Raw genomic sequence first — 27,560 nt, 5'->3', positions numbered from 1 at the left:
AGGCGGGCGCGGGCGCGATCGAACAGTGGAAACATGAAAACATAGGCTATACTCTGTCATTTTGTTCAGGACATCTACGGATATTATTTATTTTTAAATGTATAATTAAACTTGTTTAAATGTACAGTTTGGTGTTGTTTTGTTTTTAAAAGATATCCTAATACAATAAATGCATTAATCTCTCAGTTAGGTATTTATCATTAAAGATATAGAGTTTGGAATCTATGTGACCGCTTGCGGCAGTTCTAGTAGGCTAGTTATGGAATTCTGGCACTTCTAGTGTTAAGACCGTAACATTGACTTACCTGTCGAGAAGAAAGCAGGCAACTTCAGCATCTCTTTTGAAAGCTTTCTTCTGCATTAGCTATCCCGACATTAACCCTTGTTTTTTGTAATCTCCGGTCACGTTTCCTTTTACGGTCTATTTTGGACTTTTTCGACGACAAGGACTCCTTATCCTGTGACTCAGCATATGCATGGTCCTCCATTATAAATAACCGTGCAGTGCAGCCTGGGGCAGTGACAAGCGCCTCTCACTGCTCTGCTCCTCCGCTTCTGCTGGCTTCAGTCACGTGACGCTGGCTCTGAACGAAAACGCGTTGTGGAAACGCGTTGGCTTCGTACTTTTTGTCCCTCTCTGCTATTATAGTTTTTCAAGATGGCGGAACTACATGGAAGCCTCCGTGGACCTACCGTCCCATGTATATAAAGATAATAAATTCTTCATTTACGAGGATAAGTCAGATAATTAGCAGAGGTATTTGTATACCATTGAGGACATATTTATGAATAAAAATATTGATTTTAGATAATAAAATACCTAAAAACCTACACTTTGTCCCTTTAAGCACTTTTTTTCTGACAAGATTTAGTTTCTTGATGCTGTTATTATTTTTGCATTTTCCCCCTGAATGCGTAGGCCTACTGGTGTTTTAAGTTGTTTACATGCTGTATTGTATGCCTACCTCTAGGATTAAAATTACAGAGACGATACTTGTCTTGACCCATTTTTGCTTCCACTCAACAGCAAATATGACCTGAATAAAATAAAATGGCTTTATTTTAAAATGTTCTGTATACACGAATTAAATCCATCACATTTAGGTTTAAAATCATGTGAATTAAAATGTTGTAAAATGAACTATTTTGCATGTATGAGAGAAACTAGGAAAGCATCACATTTATGTAAATAATTACTTATTCATCAATAATTACTTATTACTATTTATCAGTAGGCTACTACTACTACACAGGTTAGAACATCATCTCAATACAATATTGAGCACATGTCACTTAGGACCATGCAGCGCATGCGGATTATAACCCGAACACACCTCCATCCTCCATCCGGTACGTATTGGATCATACGTCATCGTGCTACAGGCTGCAGCGAGGGGTCTTGCAGAAACTGATAGTGGCGCGAAATCTCTGGACATTTGTGGGTGAGTTTATGCTTTTACTGTAGTAGTTTACATAATTAACTGTGGTTGTTTACTATATAGCCTATGTGAGCAGTTGTAGCAGCCTCCTGCCTTATGACAGACTAAACTGTATCTTAAACTCTTTTAAATGATGTTTCTAAATCTCATCATAAGTCATGACTGCACATATAAGAATACAGAAGGATGAAATAGTTTCAGGACAAAGACAACATTAAGTGCAACAGTAAATACGAGTAAAGATGATAGAAAGTGTACAAAAGACAAAGGTGTGCAATCACTAATTGTATGAGCTCATATTAATTTATAATTAAAGTTATTAAAAAACAAAACAAAAAACACACTTTCAAAATTATCTGTTAAAATTGTTCAAAGCACATCAATAACTGCTTTATTGTGAATGTGCATTGCAATGATGTTATGAATCTCTTGATGCATGTTTGGAGTCGAATGTAACGGGTTTTTTCCTGCATAGGGAATTGAGGCTGATAATCTGCTGGTCGGGCGAGCAAGTATTAAAAAATAAAATTCCAATTAATTGTGGGTGGTTCAGTTAAATTTTGATTTTAAAAAAGACACAACCAAACTAATTTCGCGGGGAAAAGTTAAAAACGCCTTTGACGAACATCACTGTTTTACTTTCGTTTGGTTATCCGGTTCGTGAACGAATTGTTCTTTTTAACCGATTCTTTTAGTGAACTGGTCGAACTAGTTCACCACAAGTTTGGACTGAACCGTTCTGAGGATTTCCCTTCTCGAGTCGGCGCTGATCCACAGTTTCTAGAGTTACTTACATTCGTTTCGGAGTGTTTCTCTTCAGTGAAAACCAGTCAAGGAAACACGTGTTCAGAGCAATAAAATTGTTTATTGCACCTGCTAATATTCATCTTATAAAACACAAATGAAAAACCCTACATGAGATATCCTCTTGAGACCCAGAAAAAAGTGTTTTGTGAATTTACAATTTTTTCGTGTCATTACATTGTACTTTAGAGCATAAGAGTTTTGTAAAGTCTTCAGATGCGCACTGTTCGCCATGATGATTTTGAATTGCTTGAAATTTGATTGGAATCACATAAAAAAGGAAAATACAGTTCAGTGCAACATGTGCAGCGCAAGTCTGTCATATAGGCTACATAAAATTGTAATCAAACTCTCAAAAATTCTATAAACATTTGTATTTAGATTTATCAGCCAATATATCGGTTATCAGCTTTCAAATATAAAGAATTATGGTATTGGAAAAATGATTTCATAATGGGTAAAAACAATGTTTGTTTGTTTTTAAATCACCAATCAATTTTTAGGTTTCAGGATTTTAAATACCAAACTTTGTATAAAGATGATTCTCAAATATGTTATGAAAGATATAACCAAATGATTTGATATACCATTTTGTTTTATGCAATATGTGTGTCAAATGGCCATAAGCGGGTTTTCCCATTTATACATTGTATCTAATTTGCATATTAATGTGTATTTGAGGCAACATAATGAAAAAAGAAGCCTAATTTTCATTGGGAAAGATTTTCATAATATCTAATATTTCATAGGAATATCGATGTATAATTTCTTTCCTATCACTTGTGTCTCCCAAAATGCCTGATAAACATAATTTAAGTCCTGGTGTCTCTACACTGTACATGTATGAAATTGATGTCTTTTTTTCGTAACAAAGTCATATTTTGATCTGAAACCCCATAACATTTCCTGAGATGCTTATTTATGACAAACAACTAACAAATTTGTCAGATTTAAATGATAATTACAAAAATATGATCATATTTCCATAAGAGTGTTGCTTGATCTCTAAATTAATGTCAGTCATTTGTAAAGTCCAAGGAAAGGCAGTTTTCACTGTGAAACTTCCAAACATTTGCTATCTCTGAATGTGCTCTTTATATATGATGTGATATGAATGATGTCAGAGAAATTCACCAACATAAAAGTCTATTTCTGGGTCCCAGGAGGATATTGCTTTATAAATTTAACAGCTTTAACTAAAATATACACAAGCTTAACAGAAATGATTCTGTTAAGAGTGTTTTCCGATAATGATGTAATGAAACAGTGATCATTTAAGGTTGAAGGGAGTAAAGCCAGTGTTTAGGCTTTAAGGAAATGTCATTTTGCAAAAGAAAAACTTTTATTTTAAATAAATGTTCATTTAAAAGCCTACGTTTAACACTGAGAATTAGAATAATTGTATGATGATCAGGATATCTTCTAAATCAGAGAATATCATGGGTTTGTATGATTGACTCGGAGCTTAGAGCTGATCCGCACAAGCCAATTCACAGACTTTTTCTGTGTTCAGTTTGCACATGAACATGGGTTATTTCTGCTATTTCATGTTGAGTTATTACAACTTTTATTATGAGGCCCGATCATAATTCCTTTGTGTGTTATCTTGTGTTTATTAGGATTGATCTATTTCCATCCATTGTGCATCATTACACAAGACACACATTTGAACACACCGCCCAGACAAGACAGTCACACTAGGGATTAATTTACCAGGGTAAAGTATTGTTCAAACTTCAGAAACACCATAAACGGCATTAATGAAAGTGGTTTAATACAGAAATAAAGGAAAAATGTCCTAAACATGGTAAACTCATAATGACTGCAGTGTTTCTGTTCTCGGTGAACCCAGAGCTAACAAACTAATCAATCATACTACACATTAGCATAAATAAGTTCTACAAAATAGTGTTATGTCTTTTATGATTAGGCAAAACAAAATCTGTGTGTATTCAGTGAAACCTGTAGAACCGACTGTGTGTTTTCTTGTTACCAGTTTCTTGAAGAGCAAAAACAGCTTCACACACTGAGATCATGAGTGATACATCCTCTACTACAAGGTAGGTCAATCCTTCTGTGTGATTTATTTATTTCAACAATAAAATAATATGATTAGACACCATTATGAAATAATATTAATTAGATGAGAATAATTGTGATTTCTTCATTCCACAAGATGATGAACAGATTGATTATGAAGAGGTTGATGATGAAGAGGTTGATGATGAAGAGATCATAATGAGAGATGTATGTGAGCTCAGACAGAGACGTGGAAGTCCTCCTGACAGTGAGTATTTCTCCACTAAACCTAAAGCTGCTCTCTCAATTACTGAAGCACTGATTAATGTGTGTTACTTTCTTTTACAGTGAGAAATGACAACAACATGGGCCCCATCAAATTATTACTGATATTGATGGTAGTTGGAGCACTTGTTAGTTCAGCATTTTTACGGATATTGATGGTAGTTGATGCACTTGTTGATTCATTTAAGGAGCAGTTGTTGCAGCAGTTGATGGAGCACTTGTTGGAGCTCAAGCTGGAGTTTCATGGTCTGTTATGGGATTAGTCTGCGGTGCTGTTGTAGTGTTTATACTTGCAAAATTGATCAGTCTATAAGTCATGACAACATTACTTCAGACCTACGTGCCATCCAGCAACTTGCGTTCTGCAAGTGGACAGTGCCTTATGGTGCCATGATCCCAAAGAGGAACAAAATCACTCTCAAGGACCACTTTTTTTTTTCTAAAGTTAGAAATGTGAAATCATAATCATCACCCCTTTAAAACCTAATTAATGTTGAAATTGATAGCTTTTAAGTATACTGTAATGCTGAATGTCTATCATTAATGTTTAGAAATATCTGTCACTGAGACGATCAGCAGTTTCAGTGACACTGACCTTCATTCATTAAAAGATTCCATTACAATAGATTGAAAATATAAATATAGTCTTCTTTTATTATACTAATTTGTTGCGATTTAATTCCAGAAACAATTTTTTTTATCGATTGACAGCACTAGTTTTTAAGTGAAACTATTTGAGAATGTGCATTGTGCAGTGTTCGGGGTAATGCGTTACGACTAGTAAAGTAATGCGTTACTTTTAAATACAAAACAAAATATCTGAGTTACTTTTCAAACACGGAAGCCCAGCCCAGACGAGATAAAGTTACACAGAAGTATTGCATATCAATGTGTTGCTTTACTCTTAAAAGTAACTTTCTCCAACACTGGCATTGTGTAGGCCTATAAACATGTATTTTTTAATGTGTTTTTTCATTAATTTAATTTTTCATTTGAAAAATGTTTTCTTTTGTATGTTGTTTTCAAATTACAAGTAATATGAGGATATTGCTCATTTCAGGTGTTTTTTTTTTTAAAATATCATGTTTAAATATGTTTCTCATATGTCATGATGCAAAATACTGTAAATAAATTATTTACTGGACTAAAATAATTTTTGCTTGTTTAGGATTTAATGTAGCCTATAGGATACCAAGTACAAACTAGACTCTGCCTAGTAAGCAGGTACAGATAAGGTTTTGGAAAATGTGGAAAATATATTGACATTTAGGCTAATGGTGTTTCATTGCAGTTTAATGGTAAATCATTGATCAGACACGTGTCAACAATGTCATTTCTGGATCTAATTGCTACAATCTAAAGAGTTCATGAATGTAACTAAATCCATTAGATACACATTATTATGACCGCCGCTAGCGTAGCTAGCGAAAGCTGTATAGGGATTGGCAAAGTTTTTTTTTTTTTTTTTTTTTCGTCATCTACTGAATTTTTTCGTCAACGATACCAGGGACACCGAAACACCGGGGAACATGAAATTTGGTGGGCATGTAGCCCCACTAGACTTTTAGGGAAAAATTTCGTTTGGTCCCCGGGGGCCACTCCCCCCCCGCGCTGGGCCCCCCCAAACCCAAAAAATGCAGTTTTTCCTAAATAACTACCTGAACCGTGGCACCGAGGATGAAGAAATTTTTATGGTATGTTGCTCTTAAGGGCCCACATCAACCTAGCCCGGGGGTCGGCAACCCGCGGCTCTAGAGCCGCATGCGGCTCTTAAGCGCCGCCCTAGTGGCTCGCTGGAGTTTTTTCAAAAATATGAAAATGGAAAAAATATTTTTTGTTTTAATATAATTTCTGTAGGAGTAAAAACATGACAAACATTCTAACCCTTTCGCACGTACGATCACATCGGTGTGATTAGAACGGTCAGTGCATGACGTGATCAACTGCTATTCAAATGTGCTCTCGCGCGTTGGCTGGCGCTGAGCCAGAGACAGGCGCGCTCAGAGCTGTCATATATCACAACGTTTCAGTGTTTTCAACCACATAATGTTTATTTTAGGTTTCAGACATATAAGTACTAAAAAAACAATACATTTAGAGTTTGTAAAATACACACTGATGTTAAAGGAAGAGGCAATAATAATCCTTTACATTATAATTAGACACGTTTTATTCATATCAGATACACATTGTGTAAGTAACTTTAAAGTTTACTCTATTCTTCTCCCAGTTCACCAGCCACTTACTTTTATGTATTTCGGGAGAAGTGGATGAATTCACGTGTTGTAAATCCAACAGATCCGATTCTCTGAACTGCGTCTGCGGCACAAACTAAGATGGCGGCGCCCATCGCGCATACAGCTCAACTGACGCGATCGTTATAAAGGTGTTTAAACAACAAAACACTTCCACTTGCATATATTTGACAATCGGAATATCAGATATTTCATGCCATATCTAACAAATTTGTGAATATTGTGAATACAAAAGGAAAAATGACATAAAAGCAGATCATCATTCATTCAGCTCTGTTGTTGATGCGGTGTGTCACGTGACACGCAATGACGCGTCACCATGGAAACCATAAAGTGACACATTGGGGTCAGTCAGAATATTTTAAACTTACGTGTGAAAGGGTTAAGTTTTTCAACGTTGTAAAAATAATACACGAATAAATAAAACGAAACATAATACATTAAAATTATAATGGAAGTTAAACTTAAAGCACGATCGTACAGCAGAGTAGTCACGTGGTGCGTCATTCTCTCCAGGATGCGCTGCAGGGAAAATAAACATTTAATCATGAATGCTCATTATGTATTTGTAGCCTACTTATCATTTTGATACTAGGGGGCTAATAAAGCTAATATAGACACTTACAGCATGTGTTGCCTTCATTATAAGGCTTATATTAAGGCCTTTAATTTTTTGCGGCTCCAGACAGATGTTTTTTTTTTTTTTTTTGGTCCAATATGGCTCTTTCAACATTTTGGGTTGCCGACCCCTAGCCCATAATCACTCATTTGTGATTTGCGCCCCTCCCATAAAAAATGAAAATGCAATATTATTCTGCTTTAATCGCCCCTATCTTCAGTTGAGATGTTCAGAACTGCACCATATTTCATGTGTATGATTCACTTGACATCCTCTGGGGGTATGCTAAGTTTCGTAGAATTTCATCCATGGGGGGGTATAAAATAAATTAATTTATGTGCACATTTAGTGACTGTACACTCATCGGCCTGTAGATGGTGGTGTTGAGCGAAGGGTTGCTGGTTTAGGATGATACTGTCACTAAGGTTGCCAACTGTCCCGAATTAGGCGGGACGTCCCGCATTTTGGGCCTAATTTATTTGTCCCTTGCGTGACCTTCCGTGTCCCGTTTTTTGACAAGCTGATAAACCACTGACTGATACAACAGCAACAGCAGCAGTGCTGACCACGACACTTGAGAATGATCACCGACACCTGTCATCATCCAATCACAGCTTTTTTTAATCACTGTTTTGAGACAAATCATTGTTTGATTTGCGAACATCCTCTGCCGTCTGTTATGGAGGCAGATTAGTCTCAAATATAATTCACGCAAAAAACATGATTCACAAATGCGTAGACAATTTCACATGCATGAAACCTAATTCACGTACACACAAAAAAAATCCACGTGCGTGAAAAAATATATATATTCACAAAAAGCAATTCACATGCGCAAAATAAAATTATATACTCATAAAATACATTTCACAAATGCAAAACATAATTCGTAGATATACAACTGTGCACAAAAACCTTTGAATGTTTAAAATGTACGAGTGTATCCTTGCATTTGAATGTGCAAATCGTCATTCACGTACGAATTGCCTTAGATATGTGTGTGTGTGTTTTTGAGACTTTCCTGGCAGCATAACACTCATAACACAGAGCAGTCGTACTCTTTAGCCAATCAGATTTAAGCTTATCAATCGACCAATCAGTATCACGTGAGGGCGGGCCTACCTACATGTTACGTCATCAGCTTTCGACCAGTTCATGGCTGAGCAGAGGTAAGTGCAGTTTTTATTAAATGTAAACTATTTAACCCTAAAACAGGCAACGTGACCTGGGAGTCACATAGTTTTTATTGTCTTTTTTGGGGTATAAGAACGATTTCTTCATCAGATTCTTTTATCATTTATCACAGCCAGGTCTGTCTTGAGTATGCTGGTCACATGATTTGCTTCAAGTTTTTTGTGATAAATTAGTCAGCCTGACCTAAATCCAACATGGCTACCGGTGGTGCAGGACATTCAGATTTTGGAGAGGCATCCAGCTGCAGCCCCGCAGACTCACTTCTTGCTAGACACCAGTGGCTGGACACCAGTGGATGGACACCAGTGGATGGACAGCAGACGTCATTTCCGTATCGTCATTCACTTTTCAAATTTGACGCGCCATGCAGATGTCAGCGGTAAGAAAAAATAATAAACTGTCGATGATTTATAGGTCATGTCAGAATTCAAATGCACAATCTATCTAGTTAAAAAAAATCGTCTTGTTTTCAAGGTACTGTGTCATGTTTTTTTTAAAGGTATTAGTGAACTCTGTTGTGCCTCAATTCTAGAGCTAGGTCACTGTAAAATGTAACTTAAAAAAGTGAGGAAACCGATTGCCTTAAATTTATAAGTAAAGTAATGCATTACTTTTGAGTTAGTAAAACTAAATAGTATTTGTAAATTAAACTTATTCATTAAGTATAGTATAGTATCCATTTTAAGTTGGCAAAACTAAATAGTATTTGTAGACTAAACTTAATCATCGAGTACAATTAAGTACTGGTGACTCAAAAGCATTAGTTGAGGTAACTTATTATTAGTGTTCACTTTACTAGTAAATTTAAGAAAACCGATTGCCTCACATTTTTAAGTAAGCTAAACTAACAAAAACGAGTAAAGCAAAAAACGAACTATGTTGTCAAAACATTCATTTTATTGTAACAGTGTACAAAAATTGTTTCTTTAAAGCATTTTTAAAGCAAAAAGGGTTGATGGTGAGTGATTTAAACAACCAATTAATCAACCCTAAAACATTTGTGTTACTGCAAACACACAGATAACTGATTAAAACAGACATTTTTGTTGTGGGTATAGGGATTTGTCACCCATCAATCTGGATACAACACCCAAAATGCAAATAAAGACCTAAGACAGTCTTGTTTCTGCTATTACAAACATATGAAAAACAAGTTTCGTTACTGCAGTTTTGGTTTTTGTATCCAGGCTGACAGTTGATTAAATAAAACTCACAAATTACGTCAGAATTGCAACAATTACAGTTTTGCTTTTTAGGATTTGTATCCAGGATGACAAAATTATACATCCAAAGTGTAAAAACAGACCTACAACAACAGTCTTGTTTCTGCAATCAGCTCAAATCCCTTTGAAAAACCCTTTGAATGAACTCAAAAGTGTTTTTAAGATGTGAAGGGTACTCCATATTTAAAGCATAGATCAGCCCAAAAACAAAACACATGGCATGTGAAACATTCTCAAGTCCATCCATTGCTATAACACCCTCCAAAATTATTGCTGTATCAGTGACCTCCAATGGCAAACCTTGTGGAGACATTGGGCTGTCCTCTGGCACCACAGTGAGAATTCCTATTGATACTTGAGGTGCAACAATATCAATGTCCTAAGAAAGACAGAAAAGCAATATTAAAATACATTCTTATATTCCAAACGCAAACAAGTGCATGTTCCTTTTAAAAATTTTAACTGCTTAAGGTGCTGTTAAGTAACTAGTAAATTTGTAACAGGGCTTCATAATTTGGATCTTTTCAGCAAAAGAATCATTGAAACATTTAATAGCAATGTCTTTAGTAAAACATTTACATCCATCCCATGATCGGTTTGGTTTCAAACATTCCTCAAAATATCTTCCTTCGTGTTCATCAGAACAAAGAAATTTATACAGGTTTGTAACAAAATGAGATCCTTTCCCTATCCTTTTAATGTTTAACTTATTTAACGCTAATTATTGGTCATCGAAAGGCATTTTTGTTGTTACTGCTTAAACCGTCTGTACCAGCAGAGTGAGGCGATAGGGTGGAGAAGGGATGCTGCTAAAACTGTCACGGGACATAGGTAAAGAATGGCTATATATACAGACCTCTTTGCGCTGAGTAGTTGGATTGAAATTGAATTGGAAAAATTCAAGACACTATTCTATATGAGATTTTTATACTTTGAAAACGGTTTCATCCACATTAAGATTTATTTGATCAAATGTTATGGAAAACAAAGAATATATTTTACTTGCATTTTATCTATCTTCTATGTGCTTTATATAAGATCTCTTAAATAAACGTAATGCTGACACAGAAATTGGGACATCCTTCTTGTAGCACTTTTTACAGATATTAAATTAGAAGAATACTTACAAAGCATGTTTGGAAGAAGTCTGTAGTGTCTTCCCCAAGAAGGACCGCAAGACCACGGAGAACTGCTGTCCGTCGAGCAGTGACATCACTGATGTTCTAAGAAATAATATATAAAACATCAAGCTCAACAGTGAAAACAGATCACTTTAAACTTAAAAAAAACACTTACTGCAGACTTCATTTGCATTAGAAACTCCAAGAGCTTTTTTTCCAGCTGTGCCTTTCTTTGATTAGAAAACTTCCAGAAAACGAGAAGTATGTTTATCAAGGGCTGAGAAGAATTCTTGCTTGAGGTTTTTGCTTGTGATCCGGTTGAACTCAGCAATAATCTACGAAAAGGAGAACAAAAGAAGCACATTAAGACTTAAAACATTTTACATGCCCTAGATAAAATGTGTCTTAATTACCTGACTTTCCCTGAAGAGTGCTGGCCATCTTTGTAAAGTCTCTTTTACTGAAGGCTCCTTTTTAACCAACTCTTTTCTTCTTAGCGAAAAAGTTATGTCCATGTACTGTGCGATCAGTGTAGAACTCTTTTCACAGAAATAAACACAGAACTTGCACTTCCACTGCATGTCCACTGCACTCTTCAAAGAAACAAACTTCTGCAAAAAAGATAGAGTTAACAAAGTATATGGATTAATGGTAACAAGCAATTTGTAAAAACATTATTTTTAGCATCCACTTTAAAAACTTGCATAAAATATTGGTTTCTTTGCAGCACATCTCTTATTTAACATTCTTTTGCATTTTAAGGCATTGAATTAATGGTTTTCGGGTCGATTCGTTTGAAAACAGAGAAAGGCTATCTAAACTGGTTCACGAATCACTAATTTGTTCAGTATATGGTCTGAAGGCACGTGAGGTGTTTAAAATCAGAATGAGTTTTTAGTCTTAAGAAAAAAACAAAACAATGTCGCTTAGACACACTTGCTTACAGAATATATAACCTTACACGTTATTGTATGTATTTTAGAGCAGAAGGCAAAAATCCTGTGTACTATGCTCAAATGTTCAATTGCAGGTATGAGTAACGTTACTCATGTAAAGAGCTTCACTCGTCCATCACTAATCTGAAAACAGTTGTTTATATATATAAACGACATCAACACTAATTATAAACTTGTTACTTTTCCGCAGTGTTTCCCACACATAGACTAATTCGTGGCGGTGCGCCACAGAATCAACACCGGCCGCCACATATTACGTTTCGTTATTAAAAAAATAATAATACAAATAATATGCTATTTAAAACACGCAGCGTATTCATTCAACTTCATTTCCTTTCCCTGCTCTCCCTCCTTCTCTCTGTCACTCACGCGTCTCTCTCACAAGCAATTTTTTTGTCTCGTCAAGACCTTACTTGATCGGTGAGTGATGTAGATGACTGCTGCGCTTGATAGATAGGGCGCATATTACTGAAAGAATGAGCAGAGATAGAGAGGCCCGGTCGCGCGCGCGCACCCTCACCGTCTTCAAACTGTCTTGCTCTCTCTCGCTCCCTCGCGCATATTAATCAAAATCAATTGAGAATTGACACGATGGTAAAAGATCGGAAGACCGAAGTTTCACATGAAGCATTCGGGTATTTTTTTCTGAATTACTGCTGGAACACGTTTATCTTAAAGCGAGACGATTACCAATTGTTAGATTGCTAAGAGCAATCCAACGTCATCCATCGATTTTATATCAATATTTTAACAAATACTACTGTTTATGAACTTTGATTGGTATATTGCTATTTTGTAATGAAAATGTAGCAGTTAAACTATAAAAAAAGAGACTCACCTCATCATGCTCTCATCCAGCCACGTGCAAATTAATGAACCGGCTAACTGAACCAAGTAACTAAGCATGTGTAGTCTTCTTCTTCTTCGTCCAATTAATGAGCTCTCACTCCTTTGGAGTATTACCGCCACCTACTGTATATCTGGTGCATTCACAATACTTAAACTTTTAAGTTGAGATAAATGAACAAGTTGAGTTTAAGCACTTTGTGTGGGGAAAAAGTTGGAATTACTTAGTTAAACTAAGTAATGTCAACAAACTTAATAAAGTAAGTTAAGTTTACTTAATCATTTTAGTAAGCTCAGCAATTACATTTTACAGTGTACAATAGATTTTCCAATTAAATCGTTCTTTGAGTGGTATGATTTAATATTGTAAATACGTTTTTTTTCACTTGGATGTGTGAAGATTGTACCATTTGTACCATGTGTAATTTCCAATAAATATTGCAAAACCATGAAGTGTTAATTTGATCTGGATTGTTTGGTAAATTGTCTGATCATGTGAATCTAGTATATTTTAAAAACAGAAGTGGTTACATTTACAAAAAAAAAATAAGAATTGAATATCCAAATGGGCAAGGCAAAAAACTGTGGTCAATTAACATGTACAAGTCTGTTGTATTGACAAAACGTTATAGTCCGTTGATCTAGGCTGAATTTAAGTCACAAAAAAATAGTGATATGATCTGAACAATATATATTTTCAAGGTGGTTCTTGTGAATGCAGTTTGCATGAATTATTGATGTTATAATATTAAGTATATTATTGAGAATTGTTTTATGTAAAGAGATATGATAAAGATCATATTTCAATTTGCACACAGCTTTTATATTATATATTTTAAGTCATAAAAGTAAAATGACAATACGGAAAAGACGTGTGCAAGTAAGCCTGCAAAGAATGCTGTCTATCCACTGGTGAAAACAGAAAATAAATATGCTGTCTATCCATAGGTGAAAATATAAAATAAATATGTCTATCCAGAGGTGAAAATATAAAATAAAAATACTGTCCATCCAGAGGTGAGAACTAAATATGCTGTCTATCCAGAGGTGAAAATATAAAATAAATATATGTCAATCCAGAGGTGAAAATAGGAAATAAAATTGCTGTCCATCCAGCGGTGAAACCGGAAATTAGCGGCGAAACGGAAATGACGGAGAAAATGGAAATGACGTAGGCTGTCTATCCACTGGTGTCCAGCCAGTGGTGTCTAGCCGGAGGTGAGTCTGCGGGGCTGCAGCTGGATGCTATTGGGATTTTGAGGGAAGTAAATATATGTCACGAGGTGACAAAAGTTCCAGCTTTAGTTTCCGTGCAAGGCGGAACTAATGTCCGCCGAGATTTGCCTCCCGCCGGACCCAAAACAACCCAGAACACCGGCTTAGTTCCGGGCAAGCGCAAAATCCCCGTGAACGGGGTAATCAGCCAAAATCACCGCCAGCTGTGCACGATGAGACACGTTGTCATTAGGGTGGGATATAAGGAGAGAGTACGGGCCGAAGAGGGGTTGGTGTTTGGGGACTGAGTATCTCGGAGGAAGCGCGAGCGGTGGAGAAGAGGAAGTGGGGCTGGCAATGGACGCGAGACTGTGAGTGTGGGAGGAAGAGCACGCTGATTCAACTGGAGGAAGGAAATCGTTGTACAGTAAGATCGCTGGTGAGAGACTGTGAGTAGTCCAACCGATCTCCACCCTTTCTCTCTCTTGTCTATGGGACTTCTTGATGAGAATGCCAGGTCAGGAAATGGGCGACAGCCATATGTATTTCCCACTGAGTGTTGAATTGCAGTGATGAAGTGATGTGATGCACTGTTTTGATGTGTGAAGTGTGAACTTAACCCCGCTGGATGTCTATCACTCGCCTGTGTGTTCTATCATGTTCTAAGACGGGAGGAAGAGGCTAATACTGTTGTACTCCACAGAGACTTGAGTGTACTATCTGTCAGCCCATTGTGAAGAGAGACACGTAGGTGAATGCTTAACTGACTGCTTTGCAGTAAAATCCTCCAGCCGTAAGTTCTCTGTCTGTCATTACTGAAGAAGAGGATTACGTGTCTGTATATTCACCTGTCTGTTTTGCAGTAACGTTTCCCTGTCACAAGCTCTGTGTCTGCCAGCCCTTTAAGAGGAGTGCATACCTGAATATTCACCTGACTGCTTTGCAGTGAAGTTCCTCCAGCCGTAAGTTCTCTGTCTGTCATTACTGAAGAAGAGGATTACATGCTTGTATACTCACCTGTCTGCTTTGCAGTGAAGCTCCCCAGCCGTAAGTTCTCTGTCTGTTTCCCGTTGTGAAGAAGAGTACGTACCCGAAACACGCACCTGAGCCGTCCTGCAGCAGCCTCCTCCCAGTCGTGAGCCACGACTCGTCCCTTCCACTGGAAGACAGCGAAGCCACTCACCAAAGCACTTCCCTTTACTGTATCCTGTGGGCCTTTGGTGGGTTCGTAGGATGGAACGACCCTGCCCAGAAAACTTACCCATTTGAACTTTCTTATCCACTTTTATACTTAATAAAATACTGATTCTTTGAAGTCCTGTTTGTCTGTCATCCTTGCCTGTCCTCTGTCCGACTCCCCAAGGGTGGTAACGGGTCTCGAGGGGTGGGTGCAGTCCGATTGGCCCGCCCCGACCTGTGACATATATACGTGTGGGAAAGCCTGTTGTGTAAGGAAGTCTAAAAGGGGAGAAGACTGGCACTTCCACACTGTTTGCCACTCTCACTGCTCGATCTGCTCCTTCGTCTGTAATGTTGATGTTCTTGACGTTGTGCTTCATTTTCCTGATGAGACTCTGGTTCGCTGAGCCTGCATGAAACTCTCCAGCGTCTTTCTGAGCTGTTCCACTTTCTGTCCTGTTGGGTCTGCATCTGTGAAGTGGTTGCCACTGACCCTGTTCCTTCCTGGTCCGGCTTGACTCAACTATCATTCCTCTTCATCCCCTGTTCTCTGAATCGTTTGGGTGCATATAGCGCTCTACTGAAGCCTTACACTGCACTGGACAAGACCGCGCTCACCGTTTCTCATAACGTGTCCCGTGGAGATCAAGGGGAGGAGGAAGATCAGGACTCTGATATCATCCCAAAAGGATATTTATTAAATTCCATATATTTAAGCTGAATATTACATACACATGTGAATTTTGTTGACTGTGAAAATAAATAATTTAGCATCTCCTTTATCATTATTTATCATATTTAAGATTATTTTAGAAATAGAGATCTCTATGTTAACAGAAAATTTAGGGTATATGATAGAAATGTGTGCATCACTTTTTGGAAAGTAAAGAACAATAAATTATGCAATTATTTATTTTATTAGGAAAATTAACCAAAGGCTATATATAGAACAATTTGGGCTCTTAATAAACCAGATTTCTTACATTTTATGAATGACTTCCAATTATACATAAACCTTTTGGATAAAGGTAAAGTAAAAACAAAAGTGCTGAAAATCTGTAGTTTTGAAAGCACTGAAATGTAACTTTTGACATTTTTCATCAGTTTCAACCTTTTTGGCTCGACTAGTTCATTATAAATAGTCTGTATCCTACATAATAATTATAAATCAATGAGCAAAGTGATGTTTAAAATAGTTAATATAGAGTATGACGTCACCAAGAGGAGAAGTCTGTAAGTATTTAGTCTATTAACCGCAAAGAATACTATATACATTTAATTTGAATTTTTGCTAAATTCCATATACATAAATGTAAGTACAGTACCATAAATGTAAGTACAGTTTTCGTTTGATTTTTCTGCTATTTAGTCTCATTCGTTTCTTTGCTTCTCTGGATTTGTGGATGTGTCCCCGGTGACACCTGCTTTCGGCTACTGTCTGCCATACAGACCCGGTTTTGTTCATTAAATGTTCTGATCTGCCTTTGCTTTTTATGTTTTATTTATTATACTTAAAATAAATGTGTATATTCGTTTATTTTATTTTATTTTTATTATTATTATTTTTTTCACAAATGTATGACTTGGAAGTGCAATTTGATTATATGCAGTTTTAATAAAGTTGAATTAACGAAACCTTCTGTCATTTTTACTCTTCAAAGTGTAGGCTACACTTGCAGGTGTTGATAGCCCCATTTAATAATAATATAGATAAACAATAAACGATAAAAAGTATATAATTATCTACAGGGGTGCAAACACATGTATGGTCAAAAAAGAGAGAGGTAATCGAAGCCCTCATCCCGCGGCAAATATCCAGATACTACATTGCCACCATCCCCACCCCACCCCTATAGGCACATAGAGTCAAATGAAATTTAGAAAAACTATCTTGCACTTCTTCTTCTTGCTTTACTGCTACCTGAAAACAATTTCACCTGATGATTTGAATAGCTCTTTTTGTAAAGAATTAATAATTCTAGGATGATTGGGGTAATTGTGTAGGGTAGGCCTAGTGCATTTGCATAGAAACTAATAAACAAAATACAAATATAAATACAATAAAAAACAAATACACGAGAAATAAAGTAGTGCTTTATGTTTTTCAGGTAAATTAACTGTATTAAGTATTAATACAGTTTATCTTTTGACAAAACGTGATTTTTCTCTTTCTCTTTTGTTGTTTGATTAACTTTGGTGACACAAACAGCTGCAGGTATATTGGGTGCTGTCCCTTTAAGACGAATGCACGTATCTAATACCGGTAATGACACGCATCCGTTTTATTTTGACTGCGTTTACGGGGAAACTCGTTGAGACGGACACTGGCTTATTTTTTCGTGCACATGTCTGTTCAAACACAAATAGATAAGAAAGAAAAGGGAATTCGGTGTTCACGAACTTCACGTGCTGTCTGCGACTGCGTGGCTCTGTGCGCCGACAGACCATCTACATTTGGATGTTAAACATAATATATATAGCCTGATACAGCAAAGACAACGTCGGCAGTATTGACGGCAAAATAGGCTACAGAATATTTCGTTCTGTAGGCCTATTGACAGGGGCAATATTTGAAAATCGATAATTAGGCCTATTTTTTAAATTACAATTATATATGCATTTGTCAAAAACCGAGAGACTTTCACGCATCAAAATGTAATTTATTAATATGTATTTGCGCCTTCTATTTTGTCTGAAAACTTCCAACACTCGTGCGTGTCGCGTGAAAAATAGGCGCCGGTTGCGGTTCTATTTCTAGCACGCGGTTTCGGCGCGGCTCGAGAAGTGTGTGTGTCACGCAGGCATTGTGCTCTAACACAAGCTCTAACCAGTTAACATGAGAGCCGACATAAAAACGGACACTCCACGCCTCGCAGAGAGAAATGTGATGCAGTGGCAGATCCAGAGTGAGACAGAAACACTAGTGGTTCACGCTTGCGCACATACTGCTGGTTTGGCGCGCAGTGTTCTGATTCGCTTATTTCCTATTTACTTGTTGGTGGACGCAATCCAGAATTACTGTTGGTTAAATTATAATCAGACCCTCTCAACCCCCCCAACCCCCCCTCCCTAAAAAAAAAACTATTCGGATCTGCACGATTCACACAAGTTACCCAAACTGACGTGAAAAAAGCGGGAGGCGCCGAAAAGCGCGCTGTTTGCACCCCTGTATCTTACGGTGACGCATTGCTGCCACATACATATTATTTTTTCCCCTCAATTATGTCGTAATAACGAGATCTTATGTCGTTTTAACGACATCTTTTCTCGTAATAACGAGATCTTATGTCGTTAAAACGACATATTTTCTCGTAATAACGAGATCTTATGTCGTTTTAACGACATCTTTTTCTCGTAATAACGAGATCTTATGTCGTTTTAACGACATCTTTTTCTCGTAATAACGAGATCCATATGTCGTTAAAACGACATCTTTTTCTCGTAATAATGAGATGCTATGTCGTTAAAACGACATATTTTTTTGCCCTTATAAGGACATGTGTAGTCATGTACAAAATATGCTTTATCCACATAAAATTGACAGCCTATCGCGCCTTTATCACACTTTTACGTTCAAAAAGCTTAAGCAAATAGTAGCAGCCCCCAATCAGGCAAAATTAATCAATGAGGCCCTTTTTTTTAAATATATTTTATATAGGCCTATACGGTTTTTTTTTTTTATATGATATATTAGGCTATATAATAAGATTTATTTTGTTAATAGGCTATATCTTCATTACCTAGAGATATAATTAAACAAAAAGTAGTCAAAACACATCTAACAGAACATAGCCTAAGTTGTTTATTTTTTTACAACATTGTGTTCTTATTTTGTTTAATTAACGAAATGTCAATCTTCGTCTTTATAACAGAAGATACAATACAATACAAAAATCTTCAAGATGTATAACGGATTGTCACCTTATAAACAGTCCTTTGGAATGGAATAATAAACCCTTATAATAAAGAAAAAGCTTCAGTGATAAAGATCAAATGCTGTACACACAGAAAAGCAGATGAGCCCAGAATATGAACGCAATGCATTTAATTATACGTTAAGCGGTTTCCTTCCATAGAAACCCTTTATTATAAAGAAAATAAAGGTGGCTCTTAACGTGTCTTTCTATGGGAGGATGGGATTGCGGTGCAGCAAATCCTTTAAATGGTATTCAATGCAAAACAAAAATGAAAAATAGTAGGAGCCAATAAAATAAACAAATTATTGTGGCATTAATTAGCCCATAAACAATATTTATTTTAAAGCCTAAACGAATTTGTTTAAAGAAAAACACCAGCGCTGGGCGTTTATCTGGGGCGATCAAAAGAGACGAGGGACCGAGTTTTAAAATCCTCCGTGGGAGCACCTAACATTACGTGTGTAGTCAGCACTTTACCCCAGAGGATATATGTACATCAGCCAGTGGACGAACCAGGATTAAGAAAGGAGCAACGCCGTCTAGATTCCCCTGGAATGACTGGGGTAAAGGTAGGACACTATTAAGCCTGGTAGTACAATAAATCATAATTTATTACATTATTTACAGTTTACATACAATTATGCTTGTATGAAATAAACGAAGAAATGTTTATTAATAGCTGTATTTTTTTTATACAGCTTATTAGTCCATATAAAAACTATAATAAATCATCCTGTTGGCATTTAAATTGCCATTTGTTATAATTGCATTTGTGGTGGTATTATACATACTTTTTGGGTTCTGAGAAATTATTACTAAATATCCATATTGACATTTATGTGTATCTATTTCACATCTCTAGGAAGAGCCTCACAAGCTCGACAGCCGGTTTACCAGAGAGCAAGGAAGCATTTTAGGGCTGCAGTCCTAGATGAATCTCAGGAGATGCCTGTAGGAGACTTCACAGAGGAGGCACTGCCTGCGGGTGGAGTAGCAAAAGATCATGACTATGCCTACCATCCTTCTCCTGGTTAGTAATTCAAAAACAGATTAACAGGTTTTTCTATGTGGCAATAAATTACTTTGTAACTATAGGGTTCGTCGGCAGAGCAGCTGTGCTTACTGTAAAATGCTTTTACAGGAAACTCAGTTACTCTGAATAATACCACACAATATGATAATGATTTGGATGATTGAGAACTATTACAGAAATTACATTGTAATCTTAGTTATTGTAGTCTCTTCATTTCATAAAAGCCAAGAATTACTGTCAAGCTCACTAACAAATAACATCCAATAATGAAGACGAAGTGAAAACTAGTATATGACTCAATGATAAACATTAAGGTGTATGTTTTTTCTTGCTTTAAAGGTAAACTGGATGCTGCCACAAGGAGAATTCAAGAGTTGGAGCTTCAGGTTTTGTCACTAGAACGTGAAATCCAGCAGCTGACAGTTAAGCAGCAGCCTCTGATTTTCAAGTTCTGTGTCACAGATGAGGACTTTCGTTATTACACTAGGTTCAGCTCAAAGGAGGTCTTCACTGTGTTTTGGAAGTCAGTTTACCCTTCTGCTTCAAGGCTTTTGTACTGGTCCAAGGCACAGTTGTTAATTGAACAAACTTAAGGATTAAAGCAAGTCTATGAACTCTGAACACCAACTTTTTATAACTTATAACACAGAATATTTATCAGCCTTTAATGTCCCCTAACAACCCTCTTCTGTTTTTAAATGTAAGATTGTCATCTAGAGTTTGGCGCCACACACTCATTGACACCAGGCTGAGAAACACAATGAACCACAATGGAACTTTGTGGGATACTGCAAAGTCTGCAACCGCAGCAGAACATGAAAATCAGAAAAACCTGAAGATGATGAGCCTCCTCATTTTTCCTCATGGACCTGTGACAGCGCCCTCTCACTGTCACCTCATCGACAACTACATTCGAAACTATTCCAATGCAATGTTTTGGTGAAAGGGCACAACATTAACCATGAATGCGTTACTGACTTTTATCTAACAATACACAATCTATAGCAAAGTAATAATATCAGTAATAAACATGATTGCAACAAGAGTTTGCAGGTCTGTATTACAGTAAATTAATCAAGATTATGGACTTTCACTGCAGAAGAGAAAGCTAACAACTAGCAGCTACCGTTATCCTAACTCCTCCGCTAACGTAAGTTGGGCGGGACAATACAAAATGCTTACCTTCATATGCAAAGAGGTACTGCTCAATGAAGAATTTGTATCCTTTATCAAGTTTGGACCGTGTGGTGAGTGAAAATTTGTCTGCAAGACGATGTACATCATCTAGATGTATTTCTGGCAGGTGTTGAAGGGACTGAGTAAACTCCATAGCGTAGCGTTATGCTGGCGGCGGAAGTAAACATACACTGCTTTGAGTCAGAACGGAAGTTGCGTGACGTCGTGTGAAAAGGGCCAATAGAGCATCACAGTCCCGCCCACAGCCCGAGAGCGCTTTGGTTCCGGAAGTAAATTTCCCATTCATTTCTCCCATTGACGTTTTGGAAAATCCGTATTTAAAGAGTTTTAGAGCATGTCTGAGGATAACCAGCTACGGATGAACTCATAGGCATACAACATATCGTTTCGAGTGAAAAAACGACGAGAAAATCCAAAAAAAGTCAAAGGTACAAGACTGTGTACATATTTTCATTTCCGAGCGAAGGAACTACTCATCCCATAAACCACCGCGCCTCACTGAAGTCGACTGAAGCCACAACCGCGAAAGAGCCTTTAGAGCGACTTTCAAATCTGACGACAGGCAAGAAATCTCTGGACATTCGTGGGTGAGTTTATGCTTTACTGTAGCAGTTTACATAATTAACTGGTTTTTACTATATATGTGAGCAGTTGTAGCAGCTTTCTGCCTCATGACAGACTAAACTGCATCTTAAACTCTTTTAAATGATGTTTCTAAATCTCATCATAAGTCATGACTGCACATAGGCTATAAGAATACAGAAGGATGAAATAGTTTCAGGACAAAGTGCAACAGTAAATACGAGTAAAGATGATAGAAAATGTGCAAAAGACAAAGGTGTGCAATCACTATTTTTATGAGCTCATATTAATTTAGAATTAAAGTTATTTAAAAAAAACACACTTTCAAAATGATCTGTTAAAATTGTTCAAAGCACATCAATAACTGCTTTATTGTGAATGTGCATTGCAATGAACATGCTATAGGCTAAATCTCTTGATGCGTGTTTGGCGTCGAATGTAACGGGTTTTTCCTGCTTAGGGAATTGAGGCTGATAATCTGCTGGTCGGGCGGGCAAGTAGCCTACTAAAAAATAAAATAAAAAATTAATTGTGGGTGGTTGAGAGTTAAATTATTAATATGTTGATTTTAATAAAGACACGGAACTCTAATTTCGCGGGGAAAAGTTAAAAACGCCTTTGACGAACATCACTGTTTTACTTTCGTTTATCCGGTTCGTGAACGAATTATTCTTTTTAACCGATTCTTTTAGTGAACTGGTCGAACTAGTTCACCAATTTGGACTGAACCGTTCTGAGGATTTCCCTTCTCGAGTCGGCGCTGATCCACAGTTTCTAGAGTTACTTACATTCGTTTCGGAGTATTTCTCTTCAGTGAAAACCAGTCAAGGAAACACGTGTTTAGAGCACCTGCTAATATTCATCTTATAAAACACAAATGAAAAACCCACATGAGATATCCTCTTGTCTTGAGACCCAGAAAAAAAAAAAAAATCTTCAGAAACGCACTGTTCGCCATGATGATTTTGAACTGCTTGAAATTTGATTGGAATCACATAAAAAAGGAAAATACAGTCCAGTGCAACATGTGCAGCGCAAGTCTGTCATATAGGCTACATAAAATTGTAATCAAACTCTCAAAAATTCTATAGAAATTTGTATTTAGATTTATCAGCCAATATATCGGTTATCTGCTTTCAAATATAAAGAATTATGGTATTGGAAAAATGATTTCATAATAATAGGTAAAAACAATGTTTGTTTGTTTTTAAATCACCAATCAATTTTTAGGTTTCAGGATTTTATATACCAAACTTTGTATAAAGATGATTCTCAAATATGTTATGAAAGATATAACCAAATTATTTGATGTACTATTTTTATTTATGCAATATGTGTGTCAAATGGCCATAAGCGGGTTTTCCCATTTATACATTGTATCTAATTTGCATATTAATGTGTATTTGAGGCAACATAATGAAAAAAGAAGCCTAATAATGAGAGTAGTTATTGGAAAGATTTTTATATTATCTGATATTTCATAGGAATAATTTCTTTCCCTATTCACTCGTGTCTCCCAGAATGCCTGATAAACATGATTTAAGTCCTGTGTCTCTACATTGTACACTGTCTTTTTTTGTAACATAAAGTCATATTTTGATCTGAAACCCCATAACATTTCCTGAGATGCTTATTTATGACAAACAATTCAAAAGTTAGTCAGATTTAAATGATAATAATTACAAAAATATGATCATATTTCCATAAGAGTGTTGCTTGATCTCTAAATTAATGTCAGTCATTTGTAAAGTCCAAGGAAAGGCAGTTTTCACTGTGAAACTTCCAAACATTTGCTATCTCTGAATGTGCTCTTTATATATGATGTGATATGTATGATGTCAGAGAAATTCACAAAAAAATAAAATAAAAGTCTATTTCTGGTTCCCAGGAGGATATTGCTTTATAAATTTAACAGATTTAACTAAAAATATACACAAGCTTAACAGAAATGATTCTGATAAGAGTGTTTTCCAACAATGATGTAATGAAACAGTGATCATTTAAGGTTGAAGGGAGTAAAGCCAGTGTTTTAGGCTTTAAGGAAATGTCATTTTGCCAAAGAAAAACTTATTTTAAATAAATGTTCATTTAAAGCCTACTTCAGTGTGATATGTTAGCATGTTTAACTCTAACACACATTGCGAACACACCGCCCAGACAAGACAGTCATAAGGATTAATTTACCAGGGTAAAGTATTGTTCAAAGTTCACAAACACCATAAACGGCATTAATGAAAGTGGTTTAATACAGAAATAAAGGAAAAATGTCCTAAACATGGTAAACTCATAATGACTGCAGTGTTTCTGTTCTCGGTGAACCCAGAGCTAACAAACTAATCAATCATACTACACATTAGCATAATAAGTGCTACAAAATAGTTACGTCTTTTATGATTAGGCAAGATAAAATGTCTGTGTGTATTCAGCGAAACCTGTAGAACCGACTGTGTGTTTTCTTATCAGTTTCATGAAGAGCAAAAACAGCTTCACACACTGAGATCATGGCTGATACACATCCTAAAGGTAGGTCAATCCTTCTGTGTGATTCATTTATACAATAAAATAATATGATTAGACACCATTATGGAATAATATTAATTACATGAGAATCATTGTGATTTCTTCACAAGAAAATAAACCGACTGAGAAAAAGGACGAAGATGAACAGGAACAAGAACAAGGAAGATCATATTCTGAACATGCTCTCAGACCGATTCATCCGATACAGAGTAATCCTCCTGACAGTGAGTATGTTTGTACTGTGATCATGGGCGCTACACCGTCATGCAATACTGCAACATTTTAAATATTTAAAAAAAAAATTTTTATTTGACACCATTGATGAATCTACAAGATGATGAAGAGACTGTGATAAGAGAAAGACGTGAGGTCAGGCGGAGACGTGGAAGTCTTGAGATAATTCCTCCTGACAGTGAGTATTGTACTGTGATCATGGGCGCTACACCTTCATGAAATACTGCAACATTTTCTGTGAATGTTTTTTTTTTATTATTATTTATTTATTTATTTTTTATTTGACACCATTGATGAATCTACAAGATGGTCAACAGATCGTGATGAGGGAAGTACGTGAGGTCCAGCGGAGACGTGAAAGTCTTGACTTCATTCCTCCTGCCAGTGAGTATTTCTCCACTAAACCTAAAGCTGTTCTCTCAATTACTGAAGCACTGATTAATGTGTGTTACTTTCTTTTACAGTGAGAAATGACAACAACATCGACTTCCCAAAATCATTACTGATAGTGATGGTTCTAGTTGGAGCTCTTGTTGGTGCAGTTATTGGAGGTCAACATCATGGATCTGGCATTGAAATAATCTGGGGTGCTGTTGTAGGGTTTATACTTGCAAAATGTATCAATCTATCATGACAACATTACTTCAGACATACGTGCCATCCTGCAAGTGAACAGCGCCTTATGGTGCCATGATCCCAAAGAGGCACAAAATCACTTTCACGGACCACTTTTTTAGTGGCAAGTCAGACAAATCTCTTTTTCTATCAGTTGACAGAATAATACCAAAGCATCTGCTAAATGTAATAATAACATAAGTTTCAAGCAGTTTCAACTTTTCTAGTTATACGTGAATTAGCAAGAATTTTTTTTTGGTCAGTTTAATATAATTTTACTTGAAGTGACTGTCAAGTTGATTGTACTTAAAAAAGTACTTTTGTACAAATTGGTACATTTTTTACAGTGTTCATTTACATTCCAATATTCCAAGGTCGGAAGGCATCAGGAAGGAGGAGAGAGGACCAGACTATTTTATGTAATGTTTTGTTGTATTATGTGTGGTGGCAGTCGACCGTGAGGGACTCCTTCTTCTCACAACATCTAACTGCATTACAGCCATTAAAGGGATACTTCACCGTTTTTTCATATTATGTTATTACCTTAACTAAGACGAGTTGATACATACCGCTCTCATCTCAGTGCGTGCACTTAAAGGGATACTTCACCTCTGGGAAGATGAATGTGTATTTAAAATAGGTAATTTAAGTAGAAGAAATGTGAAGAAATTTTTGAATTTGGAGCTTTCTAGACTGAGAAAAGCCAGAAAATGTATTTTTGGCTTATGTGGATGAAAGACAACAACTCCCAGAATGCACTTGCTTCGCTGCCCTAGGAGGCCACGCCTACCGGTAAGAGTGCGCAGTTGAAAACAACAAGGCTAACTTAGCCTACGTGATGAACTTAAAATAATAGGGAAACACCCAAACGGGTTATGTGAAATCTGTAAGGTTGAAGAAACAGTAACTCATGTATTTCTTGAGTGTAGAAGATATGAGCAAGAAAGAGGAACAATGATAGAAGAAATAAGAAAGAATGTAAAGCAGGAAATAAATTTTAAGGTTTTAATAAAATGGGCAAGTGAAATAAATAGTAAAGTCTTCTTCGATTTTATTAGAGAAACGGGTTTGGTGAATAGATTGTAAAACTCTGTTCCACACTCCGGAGCAGAAGGTGGCGGTAATGCACCTATCTAAGTTGGTTGCCAGCCGCCGTTAAAAATCAAAAAGAAGAAGAAGCCTACGGCTGTTTCTCAATTCCAAGAACGCAGAGAACGGACTTGTGTTCTCGTGGAGACCGGTCTTGCCAAGCTTCCTTGGAAGAACGAACTCGGAACCGGCCGCAATGACTTCTGGGACACCAGGCGAGTACTAGCTCAAGTCTGCATTCGATGCATCCTCGGTATCAAGAACACATCCGGGTTCTTTCATGCGTCCTCTGTACTTGCGTTCTTGAGAATTGGGTCTGAACTTCGACGGTTAATGATGACGTAAAACGAGAACACAAGGACGCAAGATCGCTGAAGAACGCATATTGAGAAACACCCACTGTGATCACTCCGGCTGTTTCTCAATATGCGTTCTTCAGTGATCTTGTGTCCTTGTGTTCTCGTACTACGTCATCATCAACCGTCAAAGTTCAATTCCAATACTCAAGAATGCAAGTACAGAGGACGCATGAAGTGCCCGGATGTGTCCTTGACATCGAGGATGCATCAAATGCAGACTTGAGAGAATCGAACCGTTAAAAATCCCAGAAGACGCTGCGGGCAGTCGACGTACGGAAGGCTGTAAGCTTCAAACTTCTCGTTCTCACTTGAGAGATTCCCGCAGCAAGCTCGATATACGTGACAGCTCGTGAAAGTTTACATTTGTCGGTCTCTTTTGCTTAATTTTAATAAAGTGATAAAGACCTTAAGAAAGCGGCAGTATTTTTATTAGCATATTAAAAAGAATCTCAACATATTCTCAACTTATATGAAAACAATATCTATAATAATATGAAAGAAATGTTTAATAGGTTGTGACATTTGTTTGTGATGTTGTGTTGTATTTATTGCGCTTTGGTCGTGAATCGCTATTTGCCGAGATGGTCAGTTAAGCAGCAAGATCGCAGCACATCTCAGTTCTCATAAAGATGCGTTCTGTGTTCTCGCGTCCTTCCAAGTTTGTTCTTTCAAGGTCGGCTGGCAAGACCGGTCTCAAAGAGAACGCAAGTCTGTTCTTTGCGTTCTTGGAATTGAGAAACAGCCTCCATGTATGTATCGCTGCAGCCCGGAGACCTGCAGGTGGGAGGAGCTTACGCCGCAAGTGGGAGGAGCTTATGCCGCAAGTAGGAGGGATTTCACAAATGTGCAAGTGGGAGGA

At 36.8% G+C, this 27,560-nt stretch overlaps 1 protein-coding gene and 2 long non-coding RNA genes across 3 annotated transcripts; 2 read left to right on the top strand and 1 right to left on the bottom strand.

Moving 5' to 3' along the window:
• The first annotated feature begins 1,364 nt into the window (after positions 1-1,364).
• On the top strand, positions 1,365-5,693 carry LOC311092957. Its single transcript, XR_014608341.1, has 4 exons — positions 1,365-1,442; positions 4,240-4,303; positions 4,420-4,530; positions 4,611-5,693. It is a non-coding gene; the product is annotated as an uncharacterized lncRNA (long non-coding RNA).
• Positions 5,694-9,491: 3,798 nt separating this feature from the next.
• On the bottom strand, positions 9,492-21,484 carry LOC311091817. The gene is made up of 5 exons (XR_014608171.1): positions 21,288-21,484; positions 11,373-20,051; positions 11,135-11,294; positions 10,966-11,061; positions 9,492-10,217 (listed from the first exon to the last, which is right to left on the bottom strand). It is a non-coding gene; the product is annotated as an uncharacterized lncRNA (long non-coding RNA).
• Positions 21,485-21,606: 122 nt separating this feature from the next.
• On the top strand, positions 21,607-26,277 carry LOC311091816 (uncharacterized protein). Its single transcript, XM_084127922.1, has 6 exons — positions 21,607-21,889; positions 24,348-24,407; positions 24,515-24,628; positions 24,739-24,816; positions 24,945-25,022; positions 25,103-26,277. The coding sequence occupies exons 2-6, from the start codon at positions 24,386-24,388 to the stop codon at positions 25,270-25,272; spliced, it is 462 nt and encodes a 153-aa protein (XP_083984048.1). The 5' UTR covers positions 21,607-21,889; positions 24,348-24,385; the 3' UTR covers positions 25,273-26,277.
• The last annotated feature ends 1,283 nt before the right edge of the window (positions 26,278-27,560 follow it).

The sequence above is a fragment of the Abramis brama genome (genome assembly GCF_963993115.1).
Source record: "Abramis brama genome assembly, chromosome: 11".
NCBI lineage: Eukaryota > Metazoa > Chordata > Actinopteri > Cypriniformes > Leuciscidae > Abramis > Abramis brama.
The sequence above is the reverse complement of the archived record's forward strand: the minus strand, read 5'-3'. Positions and strand labels throughout refer to the sequence as shown.